This window comes from Somniosus microcephalus, chromosome 28, assembly GCF_052327205.1.
Source record: "Somniosus microcephalus isolate GS21.2 chromosome 28, FLI_Smic_1.0, whole genome shotgun sequence".
In the NCBI taxonomy this organism is placed as follows: domain Eukaryota; kingdom Metazoa; phylum Chordata; class Chondrichthyes; order Squaliformes; family Somniosidae; genus Somniosus; species Somniosus microcephalus.
The window spans coordinates 21,303,891-21,318,131 of NC_141014.1; the positions used below are offsets into that span (position 1 = coordinate 21,303,891).

Consider the following 14,241-nt stretch of genomic DNA (forward strand, 5'->3'; position numbering starts at 1 on the left):
TGCAGATCGCTCTGCTCTGATTGGATCAAGGCCGAAGCCAGCATGAAAATGCAGCCGAACCAGAAACACCAGTATCGCGACACAAGGTCAATTAGCATCAGAATCAAGCAGATACTACACTTGATCTTAGCCAAAAGGCCGAGAAGCGATAGCCTGTAAACTCCCGCCGACGCGCAAGTGTCCCTCGGCCTCTGTCTTCTCCGTCAATCTGGCCGCGGTCGGCCGAGCGCAGGTGCGACGGCGGGCCTGCAGCAAGAGAGCAATTTCGGCCAGGACTTACTTACTTGCAACCCAGACGAAAAGCCGTGCCCGTATGGCACCCCCTTCCCTTCGGCGGAGATGACGCCGTGAAAGCATTTGCATTTTGCGAGCAATTAACCAACCGGGCGGCGCGCAGGAGCGCGCCGGCGGGGCTTGCGGTGTCCCCTCCCCCCTCCTTTTCCAACGGGGGCGGGCGCAGTGGCTCAGAAATCCAACAGGGTGCAGCACGGTCCAGGTCAGCTGCAGAGCGGGAAAGGTGGCGAGGCCCCGCCCTGAAATCCAGGGCACGTCCCCATATGCAAATAAGAAAGAAAAACACAATTTTGACATGCAAACGCAGAGCGAAAAACACCCTCGAAGGCGGCTGCTTAGCCTGTGGCGCGGCCGGCCAGCGGGTGAAAAGTAAGGCGGCGGCGGCACGACAAGGGCGAGCCCGAGCGGCTCTACAAAGGAAAGACAGCACGGCTGAAAGTGGTGCGAAAACTTTTTCTGCTTTTGACTTTTGCGACTTCCCACCGCAAAGAGGGGAAGCTGCACCACTCCCGGAAGCACTGCAATACCAGGTCGATGCGTGGAGTGGACGGAGCAAGCCCCTGTTCCATCTCCCTGTTCCAAAAATCAATTTAATATTTGGTACCCAGATAGGGGACGTATCCGATATTAAACTGATAAGAACAGATTTTTTTTTTTCTTTTGATGGGAAAATACAAACTTTACTATAACATTTAAAAAAAAGTGTTACATACATAACTTCTCAGAAGTTTTCAAATAGTTAAAACAATCTGTTTCCAGATGCACCATCATTGTAAAGACTAAACATTTTGTTTTCTCCAATGCACCGTACATGGCAGCATACAATGGCTGGGCTTAAACTGCTCAGAACAGATTTTTTTTCTTTTTTCAAAATATATACTTTATTCATAAAAATCTTTGTTCATGTACATGACAATGCAGTCCACATCTGGTACAGTGCAAATTAACTTCAGCACATGGCACTCAATTTACAAATTACATTCCATTTATCATTACATATGTAGCCTGGCGAAATGGAGCAGCACAGGACACGAACTTTCGTTTTTGGGGTTTTTTATTCTGTATTAATAACTTGGGTCTAGGTTTAGGATGAAATTGTAAATACATAAAACACAGTCGACAAAATACGGCAGTGGCTTGCTGCAAAACAGAACATGAGGCAAACCACAGGTGAAGGCAGTTAATTAACTAACAATCATTATACAAAACAAAACATATCATACCATACATTCGTATGTCCCGTTATCACTTGTCACCTCTTACAAGCAAACAGAAAGTATTAAACTCGTTCGAAACGTAGCCCCAAGGACTCAACAACAATTTTAACAAAGGTTAACACCAGCACATGGTGGGACAATCTACAAGCATCCCCGTGATATCGAGTGATTTGGGAAACAATATCACTTTAAAACTATGTCTGGCTGCACTAAATGCTGTTTTAGTTGTACTTTACGCAGACTAAGTTCATTTCAAAAGTCATATTCACCCCAACTCTCCTCAGAGCACACCCCCCACGCTGGATCTAGAAAATGGAGGCTGTGAAGAAAGGGGAGGTTCCTTTGGCATCACATGGCCTTACCCATAACCCTTTTCTCCTTTTTTCAAATTCTAAAGGGGAAAATGAACCGCGCCATCTAGTGGACTTAAATATTCACTGCATTTTCCCACTTGGCTGCATTCTCCCCTGCTTTAAAGTCAACGTCCTCGGTGACATAGCACCCGTTTTTCACTTCTTTTACAGCTTCTCGAAAAAATGCAGTACCCAGACTCGATAAAACATGAGAGAACACCTCGGGACTGAGTGAGACTGCATTACAGGCTGACTGAGGCAAATGGTATGGGTTAGGGTTTACCCCAGCATTGGCTCTTTTAGTTCTGCGAGGAGCCGGAATGGGTACCTCAACCTCAGTCCCACACTCAGAAGGATCTGAATGCTCTGGCTCAGAAACAGCCTCTGATTCCTGTACATCTTGGGCGTTACCAACAGGATCATTGTTTACTTTTTCCTCCTGAGTTAACTCTGGATAGGTGACTTCCTCTACCACAACAAACTCAGTATCAGAGGGCTCTGGCAACGATTCTGTCAAAAGAGTGACAGGGGGTACGGTGACAGGGGACTTGGTTCTCGTCCGCCTAGGCTCAGGGACAGGGGTAACACATGGCCTAAGATTAACTCTATGGACCCTTTTTAAAGGACCGCCCCCTACAGGCTCAACTGCATGTGCAGTACCCTGTACCTCCACCACTCTGTACACAGTAGGACCCCACGCATCCTGAATTTTGTTCCTACCCAACGGCCTGTGTCGTAAGTATACCAACTGACCCACCTCAATGGTTGGACAGTACACTTTGTCTTTGTTAAGTTCAATTCTTTGAGCTGATTTCTTTTCAGTGTACTCTCTTGCCCTTGCATGTGCCTCCTTCAAACGCTCTTGGTGGACAACCAACCACTCATGTTTCTTGTCTAACACTTGCTCCTGACCTAATAAAGCATCTACAGGAAGGTGTGGATGAACCCCGAAAAGCAGATAGTACGGTGAGTAGCCAGTCGTAGCATGGGGTGTTACATTGTAGGCATACACCAACTCAGATAAGTGCTCAGGCCAGTGGCGCTTCTTTTCTGGAGGCAGTGTACGCAAAAGATCATGTAAAGATCTGTTGAATCTCTCACATTGAGCATTTCCTTCTGGGTGGTGTGGGGTAGTGCGGGTTTTCTTTACACCATAAAGCTTACACAGCTCGGCAATGATTTCACTCTCAAAATTTCGACCTCTGTCTGAATGCAATCTTTCTGGGACCCCATACTTCATGAACCACTCTTTGAGAAGGACTTTTGCCGTGGTATCAGCCTTTTGGTCCCGAGTAGGGAAGGCTTGTGTGAATTTAGTGAAAACATCGGTCACCACTAACACATTCTCACGACCATCGGAGGCCGGTTCCAGCATGGTGAAATCTACAGCAACTACTTCAAGGGGCCGGGAGGCTAGAAATGATTTCATAGGGGCATGTATCTTGGGGTGGGGCATTTTTGTCAAAACACACCTCTCGCATTTCTTGACCCACTGTTCCACATCCCCATACATCCCAACCCAAAAACATCTCTGTCTCAAAAGGTTCTGTGTGCGCTCTATTCCCTGATGGCCCATACGATCATGCACACCTTCAAGCACGACTTCTTTCAAACAAGAGGGCAGTAGTAGCTGGTGACACTCACCAACATGGACATCCTCGATTACACGGTACAACAAACCATCTTGCTCACAAATACGGGGCCACTGCTTTAACGTGGATAATACTAGCTTGGATAACTGCGACCTCTCCTTGTAAGTTGGCCTTCGCTGCTCACCCCAAAACTTCCTAAACACGCTGAGGGTGGGGTCTGTGTCCTGAAACTTACGTAGTTCCTCTTTAGAGTAACCGGGAAGTGTTGGTGTGTTACCCTGCAACTCACTACGCTCAGTACTTTCTTCTGCGTCCGAAACACGGATCTGTCTGACTTTACAGCACTTGATTCCTGCTGTCCCTAAGTCTGGTCCTAGAGCTGTTCCCTTGTGAGTGACATTACATATGGCCACACAACCATCATAGTCCGCATCCCCACTGTCTGACTCGGGCTCCCCTGCTAACGGCTGCCTAGAGAGGGCATCTGCTGCTGCATTACAGCGGCCTGGGCGGTACTTGACGTCAAAGTCAAAAACAGCTAACTGAGCCACCCATCTTTGCTCAACAGCACCTAACTTAGCTGTAGAAAGGTGACACGGGGTTGTTATCTGTTATGACAGTGAACTTGGAACCTAGAAGGTAACCTCGAAATTTCTCTGAAACAGCCCATTTGAGGGCGAGGAGCTCTAGTTTCATACTGCTGTAGTTTCTGTCATTTCTTTCAGCATTACGGAGCCTCCTACTGGCATATGCTATCACTCTCTTCCTATCTCCCTGCTGCTGGTGGAGGATGGCACCTAATCCTAGGTTACTGGCATCCGTCTCTACAATAAAAGGCTGAGTGAAATCTGCGTAACCTAACACTGGAGCACTGATCAGCTTTTCTTTCAGCTGTTCGAAAGCAGCTTGGCACGCCGCTGTCCATGAACCTTCAAACAACCGTTTTGCTTTTGCTGGGCGGTCTTCCCTAAGGCATGCATTGACTACGTCATGGAGAGGGCCAGCTCGTTTAGAAAAATCCTCAATGAACCTCCTGTAATAACTACAGAAACCAAGAAATGACCTCAGATCTTTGACTGTACTGGGGACCGGCCACTTCTTTACGGCGGCAATTTTCTCTGGATCTGTCCCTATACCCTCCCCTGAAATTTGATGCCCAAGGAACCTGACTTCCTGCTGCAGGAAGTGACACTTTTCAAGCTTTACTTTCAAACCTGTCTCTTTCAGTCGTCTTAGAGCTGTCTCAAGCCTCTCTAAATGGTCCGGGAAGGTCTGAGAGAACACAAGGATGTCATCTAAATACACTAATAGGATGTGGAACACTAAGTCGCTCATAGTCGCTTGCATAAGTCGTTGAAAAGTCGCAGGTCCATTACAGACACCAAAAGGCATTCTGAGGTACTCAAAAAGGCCAAAAGGAGTTGTAAAAGCAGTCTTAGGCCTGTCACTTTCACGAACAGCAACCTGGTGGTACCCACTTGCAAGATCAATGGTCGAGAAGAACTTTGCACCATGAAGGGCATCAAAACTCTCGTCAATGCGGGGCAAAGGAAATGCGTCACGTCTGGTTTTTGAGTTTAGTTTCCTAAAGTCAACACATAGTCGTATGTCTCCATCAGTCTTACGAACTACCACTATGGGTGAAGCGTATGAACTATTGCTCTCCTGGATGACACGCTTTCTTAAAAGCTTAGTGATGTGGTCCCTCACCTCTTTGTACAGTGTAGGTGGGATACGACGGTATGGCTCTGTAACTGGTGCGTCATCTACCAAGTTAATCTCATGCTCAACTTTATCAGTGTAGCCTAGGTCCTCATCCTTAAAAGCAAATACTTCCGAATACCTGGCTAAAAGTGCACCTAACTCTGCTTGTTGGCCCTGTGTGCCACCTATGTGTAGTTTGTCCAAAAGCAACTGAATGTCTTTGTCTGTCATCTGTCCTTCTTGTCTGCCAACAGTTACTTCCTCTGTGTCAGCGGAGATGCGTTGAAATCGCACCTCACAGGAGTCCTTGTCTACACACTCTGCCTGAGTCGGAATACCAAGCCTGGTCCTGGGGCTTAACCACACATCCTCCTCAGAGAAATTTACCACCTGCACTGGAAATAAATGTCCCTTTGATTCAACTAGAGTGGGGACAACTACCAGGCCACCTGGCAATGGTGTGTTACCTGGCTCCAACAGCATTTTAGTGCTGCCACCTGACTGAGTTTTAAGTCCCTTTACGTAGACTGTAGCTATGGAAGACGCAGGCACATGTACAGCACCCCTACCAGCTACACGGACAGAAGATATGACTTTGGAGTGATGTTACACTGTTGTACTTGCTGAAATGCTTCCCTCCAATCTGAATCCAACTTTCCCCCTAGAGTAGTGTCAAACTCAGCATGAACTAGTTGTCTGCATCGGCTGATGATGTTCATACCAATAAGACCTGGTGCTGCAGGCTGTGACTGCTGATGCTCTTTGACTACCAGGAAACCACATTCGGGTAAGGTTATGCCCATAGTTTCAACGTCTAACTCAAGGTAGCCCAAGTAGGGAATGTCCAACCCGTTGGCGGCAGTGATCTTAAGCCACCCGGTTGTAGGCAGCATATCCTCATCCCTCCCAAGTAAGTGCTCTCTGAAAAAAACTTCAGTAATAGTGCTGACTTGGCTCCCGGTATCCAGTAAATAGTTAGCAGTAACCCCCCCAATCTTGAGATCTACTACTGGACATTTACCTACTGCACGGTCAAGAAATCTGTCACGAATACCAGTACTGTTCTGAGAGCCTGCAGGTTTTCCTCGCATTGCCCGGCTCATGGCAATCGAGGGAGTTAGTTTTCCTGCACCCCAGCCAGCATTGGTGGATGTGTTTGCTACCTCGTGCTTCTGAGGACACTGTTTGGCAATGTGCCCCGCCCCGTTGCACTTAAAGCAAATAGGCTGACCTTCATCAGTGAACTTTGGCTTGGCTCTAGGTTTCCCAACCTTGTCATTACCCGTGTTTTCCTTCTGTAGAGCAAGACCCCGTACTGCCTCTGTTAGTTCCCCGATAGCTTTACCCTGTTCCGCCACCACTTTAAGAACATCCTGTAAAGTGACAGCCTGGCTGCCTGGTACCCCAATGGCAGAACACTGAAGATCCCTCCCCGTACTGTCACACACTACATTCTTGCTCTTTGCAACTTTAGTGCTACAGGGCTGGTCTTCTAAGGACCATAAGACAGCTTCCTCACGTACATCGAACAGGGTAGACTGGGGGTTGTCTCGTACAAACTTGCGCAACTCTCTCCGGAGTGAGGGATCTCTAACACCATCAACAAATCTGTTTCTGACAACCCGTTTTGTGTCCGGCACAGCATCAGGTGATTGCTTTACCAAAGTTCTAATAATCTGAGAGAGTGCATGTGAGTATTCTTGGAAACCTTCACCCTCTTCTTGCTTGCGTCCATAGAAAGTTTCTAACAGCTGGGACTCACTGCGTTTTTCGGTGAAAGCCCCCCTTAGGTAACTGAACAGGTCACTGGGCTGCTTAGACTCTCCACCCAACCGTAACCTAATTTCCTGTAGGGCTGCCCCCCTCAACAAAGATCGAATGAAATCTACCTGCTCTGCAGGAGTCTGATCTCTAGCTCGTAGTACACTTTCAACCTCTTCAATGAACTCATCAACTGAACGACTATCTTTAGATACCTCACCACTGAATGGTTGGATCTGACGCTCTCTGGGTACATACACATATGACTTGGTTGCCCCATTACCTAGAGTGGCAATAATTGCCATTGCTTGGTCATGGTTTTTTTTCAACTCTGAAATCTGTGCCTTGAGTTGATCTATCTGGTTGCCCTCACCCACACTCGAGGTATTGTCCTCACCATCCGAATTGTGAGCTCCACCCGCCTCCTCAGGAGGGTCTAACATTTTGACTCAGTTCACAAGTCCCTGACAGTCACTGAATGGGATGGCCGCTGTGACGATTCTTCTCCAATGGTGTCCCTCCTTGGTGCCTTGATGGGTCCTCTCCCAGATTGGTCCTGGCGCCCTCTGGATCCCGTCTGTCTGGTCTGGTCCTCCTTAGCAACCCCAGGCAGCACTCTCCGTCCGTCTCCAGGTCCACTTGGCACCACACCGCTCTTCCCCCACTGCCGTATTTTATGTAACTTTCCCAAACCTGAGAAACTCCAAGCTAACAGACCCCACTCCTGGTACCAAAATGTGTAGCCTGGCGAAATGGAGCAGCACAGGACACGAACTTTCGTTTTTGGGGTTTTTTATTCTGTATTAATAACTTGGGTCTAGGTTTAGGATGAAATTGTAAATACATAAAACACAGTCGACAAAATACGGCAGTGGCTTGCTGCAAAACAGAACATGAGGCAAACCACAGGTGAAGGCAGTTAATTAACTAACAATCATTATACAAAACAAAACATATCATACCATACATTCGTATGTCCCGTTATCACTTGTCACCTCTTACAAGCAAACAGAAAGTATTAAACTCGTTCGAAACGTAGCCCCAAGGACTCAACAACAATTTTAACAAAGGTTAACACCAGCACATGGTGGGACAATCTACAAGCATCCCCGTGATATCGAGTGATTTGGGAAACAATATCACTTTAAAACTATGTCTGGCTGCACTAAATGCTGTTTTAGTTGTATTTTACGCAGACTAAGTTCATTTCAAAAGTCATATTCACCCCAACTCTCCTCAGAGCACACCCCCCACGCTGGATCTAGAAAATGGAGGCTGTGAAGAAAGGGGAGGTTCCTTTGGCATCACATGGCCTTACCCATAACCCTTTTCTCCTTTTTTCAAATTCTAAAGGGGAAAATGAACCGCGCCGTCTAGTGGACTTAAATATTCACTGCATTTTCCCACTTGGCTACACATATATCAAAGCATGTTTCAATATATTACAATGCACTCCGCAAATCATATTACACATGAATGCAGTACATGGTACTTGCTTTACACAAACAGGTACATTTTCATTACATGTTTTATCAGTCATACAGCCCGAGGGGGGCCGAGATACATTCCAACACTTGGCAAAAAGCATTACATTACAATCCACCAATCGTATTACATATGGCTTAATAATACACATGAATGCAATACATGGTACTCTATTTACATCTACAGTTTACACACTTGTATGTCATACGGCCCGAGGGGGGGGTTTCCACTGGTTTCAGCCCCTCAGTGTACACTGGCGGGAGGGCCTTAAACTGTGGCCCTTCCCCATCGTGCCTTGGCGGCAGCAGCACCAACCTTTAGTCCGTCCCTCAGCACGTACTCCCGGACCTTGGAATGTGCCAATCTGCAACACTCGGCCGTGGACAACTCCTTGCTCTGGAAGACCAGCAAGTTTCGGGCAGACCAAAGGGCGTCTTTCACCGAGTTGATGATCTTCCAGCAGCAGTTGATGTTTGTCTCGGTGTGCGTCCCTGGGAACAGTCCGTAGAGCACAGAGTCCTGTGTTACCGAGCTGCTCGGGATGAACCTCGACAAAGACCACTGCATCTCTTTCCAGACCTTCTTTGCAAAGGCACATTCCAGAAGGAGATGGATGACGGTCTCGTCCCAAGCGCAGCCTCCTCGCGGACAGCGTGCGGTGGAGCAGAGACGTCGGGAGTGCATGAAGGATCTGACGGGGAGGGCCCTTCTCACCACCAGCCAAGCTACGTCTTGGTGCTTGTTTGTGAGTTCTGGCGATGAGGCATTCTGCCAAATGACTTCGACAGTCTGCTCAGGGAACCATCCGAGAGGATCTACCATCTCCTTTTCCCGTAGGGTCTCGAGGACGTTACGTGCTGACCACTGCTTGACAGCCTTGTGGTCAAAGGTGTTTGCCGTGAAAAACTTTTCCACGAAGGACAGGTGGTCTGGCACGGTCCAACTGGATGGAGCGTTCCACAGCAGCGTCGCCAGGCCCATCCTTCGCAACACCGGGGACAGGTAGAACCTCAGCACGTAGTGACACTTGGTGTTTGCGTACCGAGGGTCTGTGCACAGTTTGATGCAGCCGCACACAAAGGTGGCCATCAGGATGAGGGCGACGTTTGGTACGTTCTTTCCCCCTTTCTCTGGAGATTTGTACATCGTGTCCCTCCGGACACGGTCCATTTTCGATCTCCAGATAAAGTGGAAGACGGCTCGGGTGACTGCGGCGGCGCAGGGTCGGGGTATGGGCCACACCTGCGCCACGTACAGCAGCACCGACAGCACTTCGCACCTGATGACCAGGTTCTTGCCCACGATCGACCGGGAGCGCTGCTCCCACATTCCCAGTTTCTGGCGTACCTTGGAGATACGCTCCTCCCAGTTTTTTGTGCACGCCCCGGCCGCTCCGAACCATATTCCCAGCACCTTCAGGTAATCTGACCTGACGGTGAAGGGGACAAAGGATCGGTCGGCCCAGTTCCCAAAGAACATGGCCTCGCTTTTGCTGCGATTTACTTTCGCTCCCGAGGCCAGTTCAAATTGGTCGCAGATGCTCAGCAGTCTGCGGACCGACAGCGGGTCCGAGCAAAAGACAGCGACGTCGTCCATGTACAGGGAGGTCTTAACCTGAGTGCCTCCGCTGCCTGGGATCGTCACCCCCTCCTATGCTCGAATCCCTTCTGATGGACTGGGCAAAGGGTTCGATACAACACACGAACAAGACGGAGGAGAGAGGACAGCCCTGCCTGACTCCAGATTTGATCGGGAAGCTTTCTGATTCCCACCCGTTGATTAGAACTGCGCTACTGATGTCTGTGTAGAGCAAGTTGGATCCAATTGCAGATTCCCTCCCCAAACCCCATTTTGGAGAGCACGTCCATCATGTACGTGTGCGATATTCTGTCGAAAGCCTTCTCCTGGTCCAAGCTGATTAAGCAGGTGTGCACCCCCCTGTCCCGCACGTAGGCGATCGTTTCTCTGAGTAGCGCGAGGCTATCAGAGATCTTCCTGCCGGGTACGGCACAGGTCTGATCCGGGTGGATCACCAGCTCCAGAGCAGACTTGACCCTGTTGGCGATGACCTTGGACAGAATCTTGTAGTCCACATTAAGCAGCGAAATGGGCCGCCAGTTTCTGATTTCTTCCCTCTCCCCCTTCTGCTTGTAGATGAGGGTGATGATGCCTTTCCTCATCGATTCTGACATGCTGCCAGCCAGAAGCATACCCCCGTACACTTCCAGCAGGTCTGGGCCCATCCAGTCCCACAGAGCCGAATACAACTCGACCGGTAGGCCGTCGCTTCCGGGAGTTTTCCTCATCTCGAAGGACCGGACGGCCTTTGTCAGCTCGTCCAGAGTTAGCGGGTGATCCAGACTCTCCCGCTTGCTGTCGTCTAGCACCTCCGAGATAGACGACAGGAAAGACTGGGAGGCCGTGCTGTCTGTGGGCTTCGTGTCGTACAGCCCGGCATAAAAGGATTTGCTGATCCTTCGCATGTCAGGCTGCGAGGACGTCACAGAGCCGTCTTCCTCCTTCAGGCTGTGGATCACAGAGCTCCCTCTGTGTACCTTTTGGAAGAAGAAACGCGAGCACGTCTCGTCCTGCTCCACGGAGCGGACTCTGGAGCGGAAGATGATCTTGGAGGACTCTGAGGCATAGAGCGAGGCTTGCTGGCCCTTCACCTCTTGGAGTTCCTCCCCGACATTGACTCCCATCGACTGCAGCAGGAGCAGATTCTGCATGCTTTTCTGGAGTCGGGACATTTCCCTCTGTCCCTCTCTCGCCTTCTGAACACCTTTGAGGATGAAGAACCTCTTGATGTTCGTCTTGATCGTTTCCCACCAGTGCGCCGGGGAATCAAAGAGGGGTTTCACGGTTCTCCAACCTTTGTAATCCCTTTTGAGTTCCTCAATGTTTTCTGGGGTCAACAGTTTCACGTTCAGCTTCCATATGCCTCTGCCCACTTTATGGTCTTCCTGTGGGTGACAGTCGGCTAGTAAGAGGCAGTGGTCAGAGAAGAACACCGGCTTGACGTCGGTGGATCTGACCGAGAGTGTTTGGGACACAAACAGGAAGTCTATGCTGGAACGGACAGACCCGTCTGGCCTGGACCAGGTGTATCTGCGCGGCGCTCCGTCTGCAGGGTTGCTGAAGACGTCGTGCAGCTTGGCGTCTTTTACCGCTTCCATCAGGAGTCTGGACGTGGCGTCCAGTTTGCTGTCGGCTCTGCCGGATCGCCCAGCCGCATCGATGATGCAGTTGAAGTCACCGCCCAGAATAACCGGCCTGGACGTCGCCAGCAGCAGCGGTAGCTGCTGGAAAACGGCCAGCCGCTCGTTCTTGAGAGCCGGGACGTACACATTGATCAGCCTGAGCGGGGCGTTCTTGTACAGTACGTCTGCTACGAGGAGGCGGCCACCCACCACCTCCTTAACTTCGGTGATGGTGAAGTCACCTCCCCGCAGCAGAATACCCAGGCCGGAGGCACGGCAATCGTTGCCTCCTGACCAGATCGATTGGCCGTGGGGCCACCATCGCGACCACTGCCTGTAGTTGCTGAAGTGCGGTAGGCCGCACTCCTGCAGGAACAGTAGGTCGGCCTTGACCTTGGCAAGGTACCCCAAGGTGGAAACACATCGCGTCGTGCTTTTGATGCTACGCACGTTTATGCTTGCAATTTTTAAACCCATTTTAAAGTTTAAATAGAGTTCAGGTCCCATTTTAATAAGCAGTCCTTTATGCTGTTTCCATCCCTTGGGGCTGGACATGCATACACACAGTGTTAGAGAAAAACTGTACTTGCCCTGGGCTGAGGAACCCGCCCTGGTCTCTTGAGGGGTTGCTGTACCGGCAGGGGGATGACGGCGGTGAGAAGAAGTTTTCCTCATTCGTGGATGGTTCTTCCCTCAGCCTGTCGCCTGTGGTGTCGTGGCTCCCGGTTTCCCGGAGCAGGTGTGCATCGGTCGCTTCGTTGCTCCCGGTTTCCCGGAGCTGGGGTATGGTGGATGCTCCGCTGCTCCCGGTGGTCTGGAGCTGGGGAGCGTCGGGCACTTGGCCGCTCCCGGCAGTCTGGAGCTGGGGAGAGTCGGGCTCTTGGCCGCTCCCGGCGGTCTGGAGCTGGGGAGCGTCGGGCACTTGGCCGCTCCCGGCGGTCTGGAGCTGGGGAGCGTCGGGCACTTGGCCGCTCCCGGCGGTCTGGAGCTGGGCTGCTTTGTGCCCTTCGTTGCTTCCGGTGTTCTGGGGCACGGTGATCACTCCTGTTTGTTTCTTTGCGCTCAGCCACTTTTTCTGTTGTTGGTGTCTGTTCTTTTCTTGCCCTTCCTCATCAGATGGGCAGCTGCTGGTGTTGCCCGTTTGGGGCGGGTGCCGCATTTTCTCCACAAGCCTGGACTTTGGCGGCCTCTCTCTTTGGGGGAGGCTTTTTTTCTTCTTCTTTCGTTTGACCTCCTGCCATTCTCCCGTTTGTTGTTCTCCTGCTGCCTCCTCTTCCATGGGCTCTGGCTGTTGGGGAGGAGGCTGCGTGCTGGTTGCCTGGGTTTGGTCGTTTCCAGTGAGGGCCTCTACGGTGGGAGCGGTGTTGGTCTCCTTTGAGGCGGCCTTATTGACAGGTCCTTTAATTGCCTGCGCATAGCTGCTGCTGCGCTTTGGGCAGGCCTTGTAGAGATGGCCTGTCTCCCCGCACAAGTTGCAGCACTTGTTCTCCTTGCAGTCCTTCGTCTGGTGGCCTTCCTGCTTGCAGTTGCGACAGATGGTGACAGTGCAGGTCGCCGCCACGTGCCCGGATCTCCCGCAGGTTGGACACACCCTGGGTTGTCCCGCGTACACCATGTAGCCCCGGCTTCCACCGATGGCGAAGCTGGAGGGGAGGTGCTGGATGGCTCCTTTGGCATCCACTTTCAGGGTTACTTTGATCTGGCGTTTGCTGGTCCAGATCCCAAACAGGTCATTGACGTCAACGCTGTTCCCGACGCTGTCGACGTATCTGCCGAGGAACGTCAGCACATCAACAACAGGGATGTGCGGGTTGTACATGTGTACAGTGACCATCCGGTTTCTTTGTGTTGGGAGAGTGAATAGAGGCTCGGCAGTCATAACTGAAAGCAGCGCTTCACTCTCCTTTTCCTTAACTGCCTGCAGAAATTTCAGGCATGCCGCGACGTTCCTGAAAGTCACATCGAAACGTCCACTGCTGGGGAAATCCTGCAGAGCGAAGATGTCCACAACTTGGAATCCGCAGCATCCGGTCAAGATCCTCTTCACGAAAAGGGAGCGATCGATGGCCGATTGTCCCTCCACCTTCTTCACTGTGACTCGGACAGTGTTCCGAACTCCCTGTCTTGCTCCTCGGTTTGCTGCAATCTCGCTTGCAGGTCGCCCGTCGCTCCAGGCTCTCGAGCTCGCTGTTCCATTGGCCGCCGTCGCGCTTGCCGATCGCTCTCCGCCCCGGGCTGCCGAGCTCGCTGCTTGCTTGGCCCTCGTCTCACCTGCCAATCGCTCTCCACCCTGGAGTCCCGGGCTCGCTTCCTCATTGGCCGCCGTCATGCCTGCCAATCGCTCTCCGCCCCGGCCTCCCGAGCTCGCTCCTTCGTTGGCTGCCCTCTCGCCTGCCGATCGCTCTCCGCTGCAGGCTCTCGACCTCGCTGCATGGTCGGCCGCCCCCTCGTCTGCTGCTCGCTCCTCGCTCCAGGCTTTCGAGCTCCCTTCTCGGGCGTCAGGCACCTCGCGCTGCAGGTCGCTCTCCACTCCGGGCTCCCGCAATCGCTCCTCCTCCGGCGGCCTCGGTTTCTGCTCCCGATAGCTCCTTTCTCGGGTTTCCTCGCTCACTGCTCCGTCAGTCTCCATCTATGC

General features: G+C 51.3%; 1 protein-coding gene and 3 pseudogenes across 1 annotated transcript; all 4 read right to left on the minus strand.

Annotated features, from left to right (window-relative positions):
* Positions 1 to 14: 14 nt before the first annotated feature.
* LOC147099056 (U2 spliceosomal RNA) lies at positions 15 to 150 on the minus strand (annotated as a pseudogene).
* Positions 151 to 787: 637 nt separating this feature from the next.
* LOC147099057 (U2 spliceosomal RNA) lies at positions 788 to 1,001 on the minus strand (annotated as a pseudogene).
* Positions 1,002 to 8,673: 7,672 nt separating this feature from the next.
* Positions 8,674 to 9,387, minus strand: LOC147099058 (uncharacterized). The gene has a single exon (XM_085969274.1). It carries the CDS (start codon positions 9,385 to 9,387, stop codon positions 8,674 to 8,676), a length of 714 nt encoding a protein of 237 aa, XP_085825400.1.
* Positions 9,388 to 10,056: 669 nt separating this feature from the next.
* On the minus strand, positions 10,057 to 14,235 carry LOC147099059 (uncharacterized; annotated as a pseudogene).
* Between the last annotated feature and the right edge of the window lie 6 nt (positions 14,236 to 14,241).

Bases quoted from the DNA above. Each gene is read 5' to 3' on its own strand.
- LOC147099058 (XM_085969274.1), bottom strand. From the start codon at position 9,387: ATGGGCCTGGCGACGCTGCTGTGGAACGCTCCATCCAGTTGGACCGTG.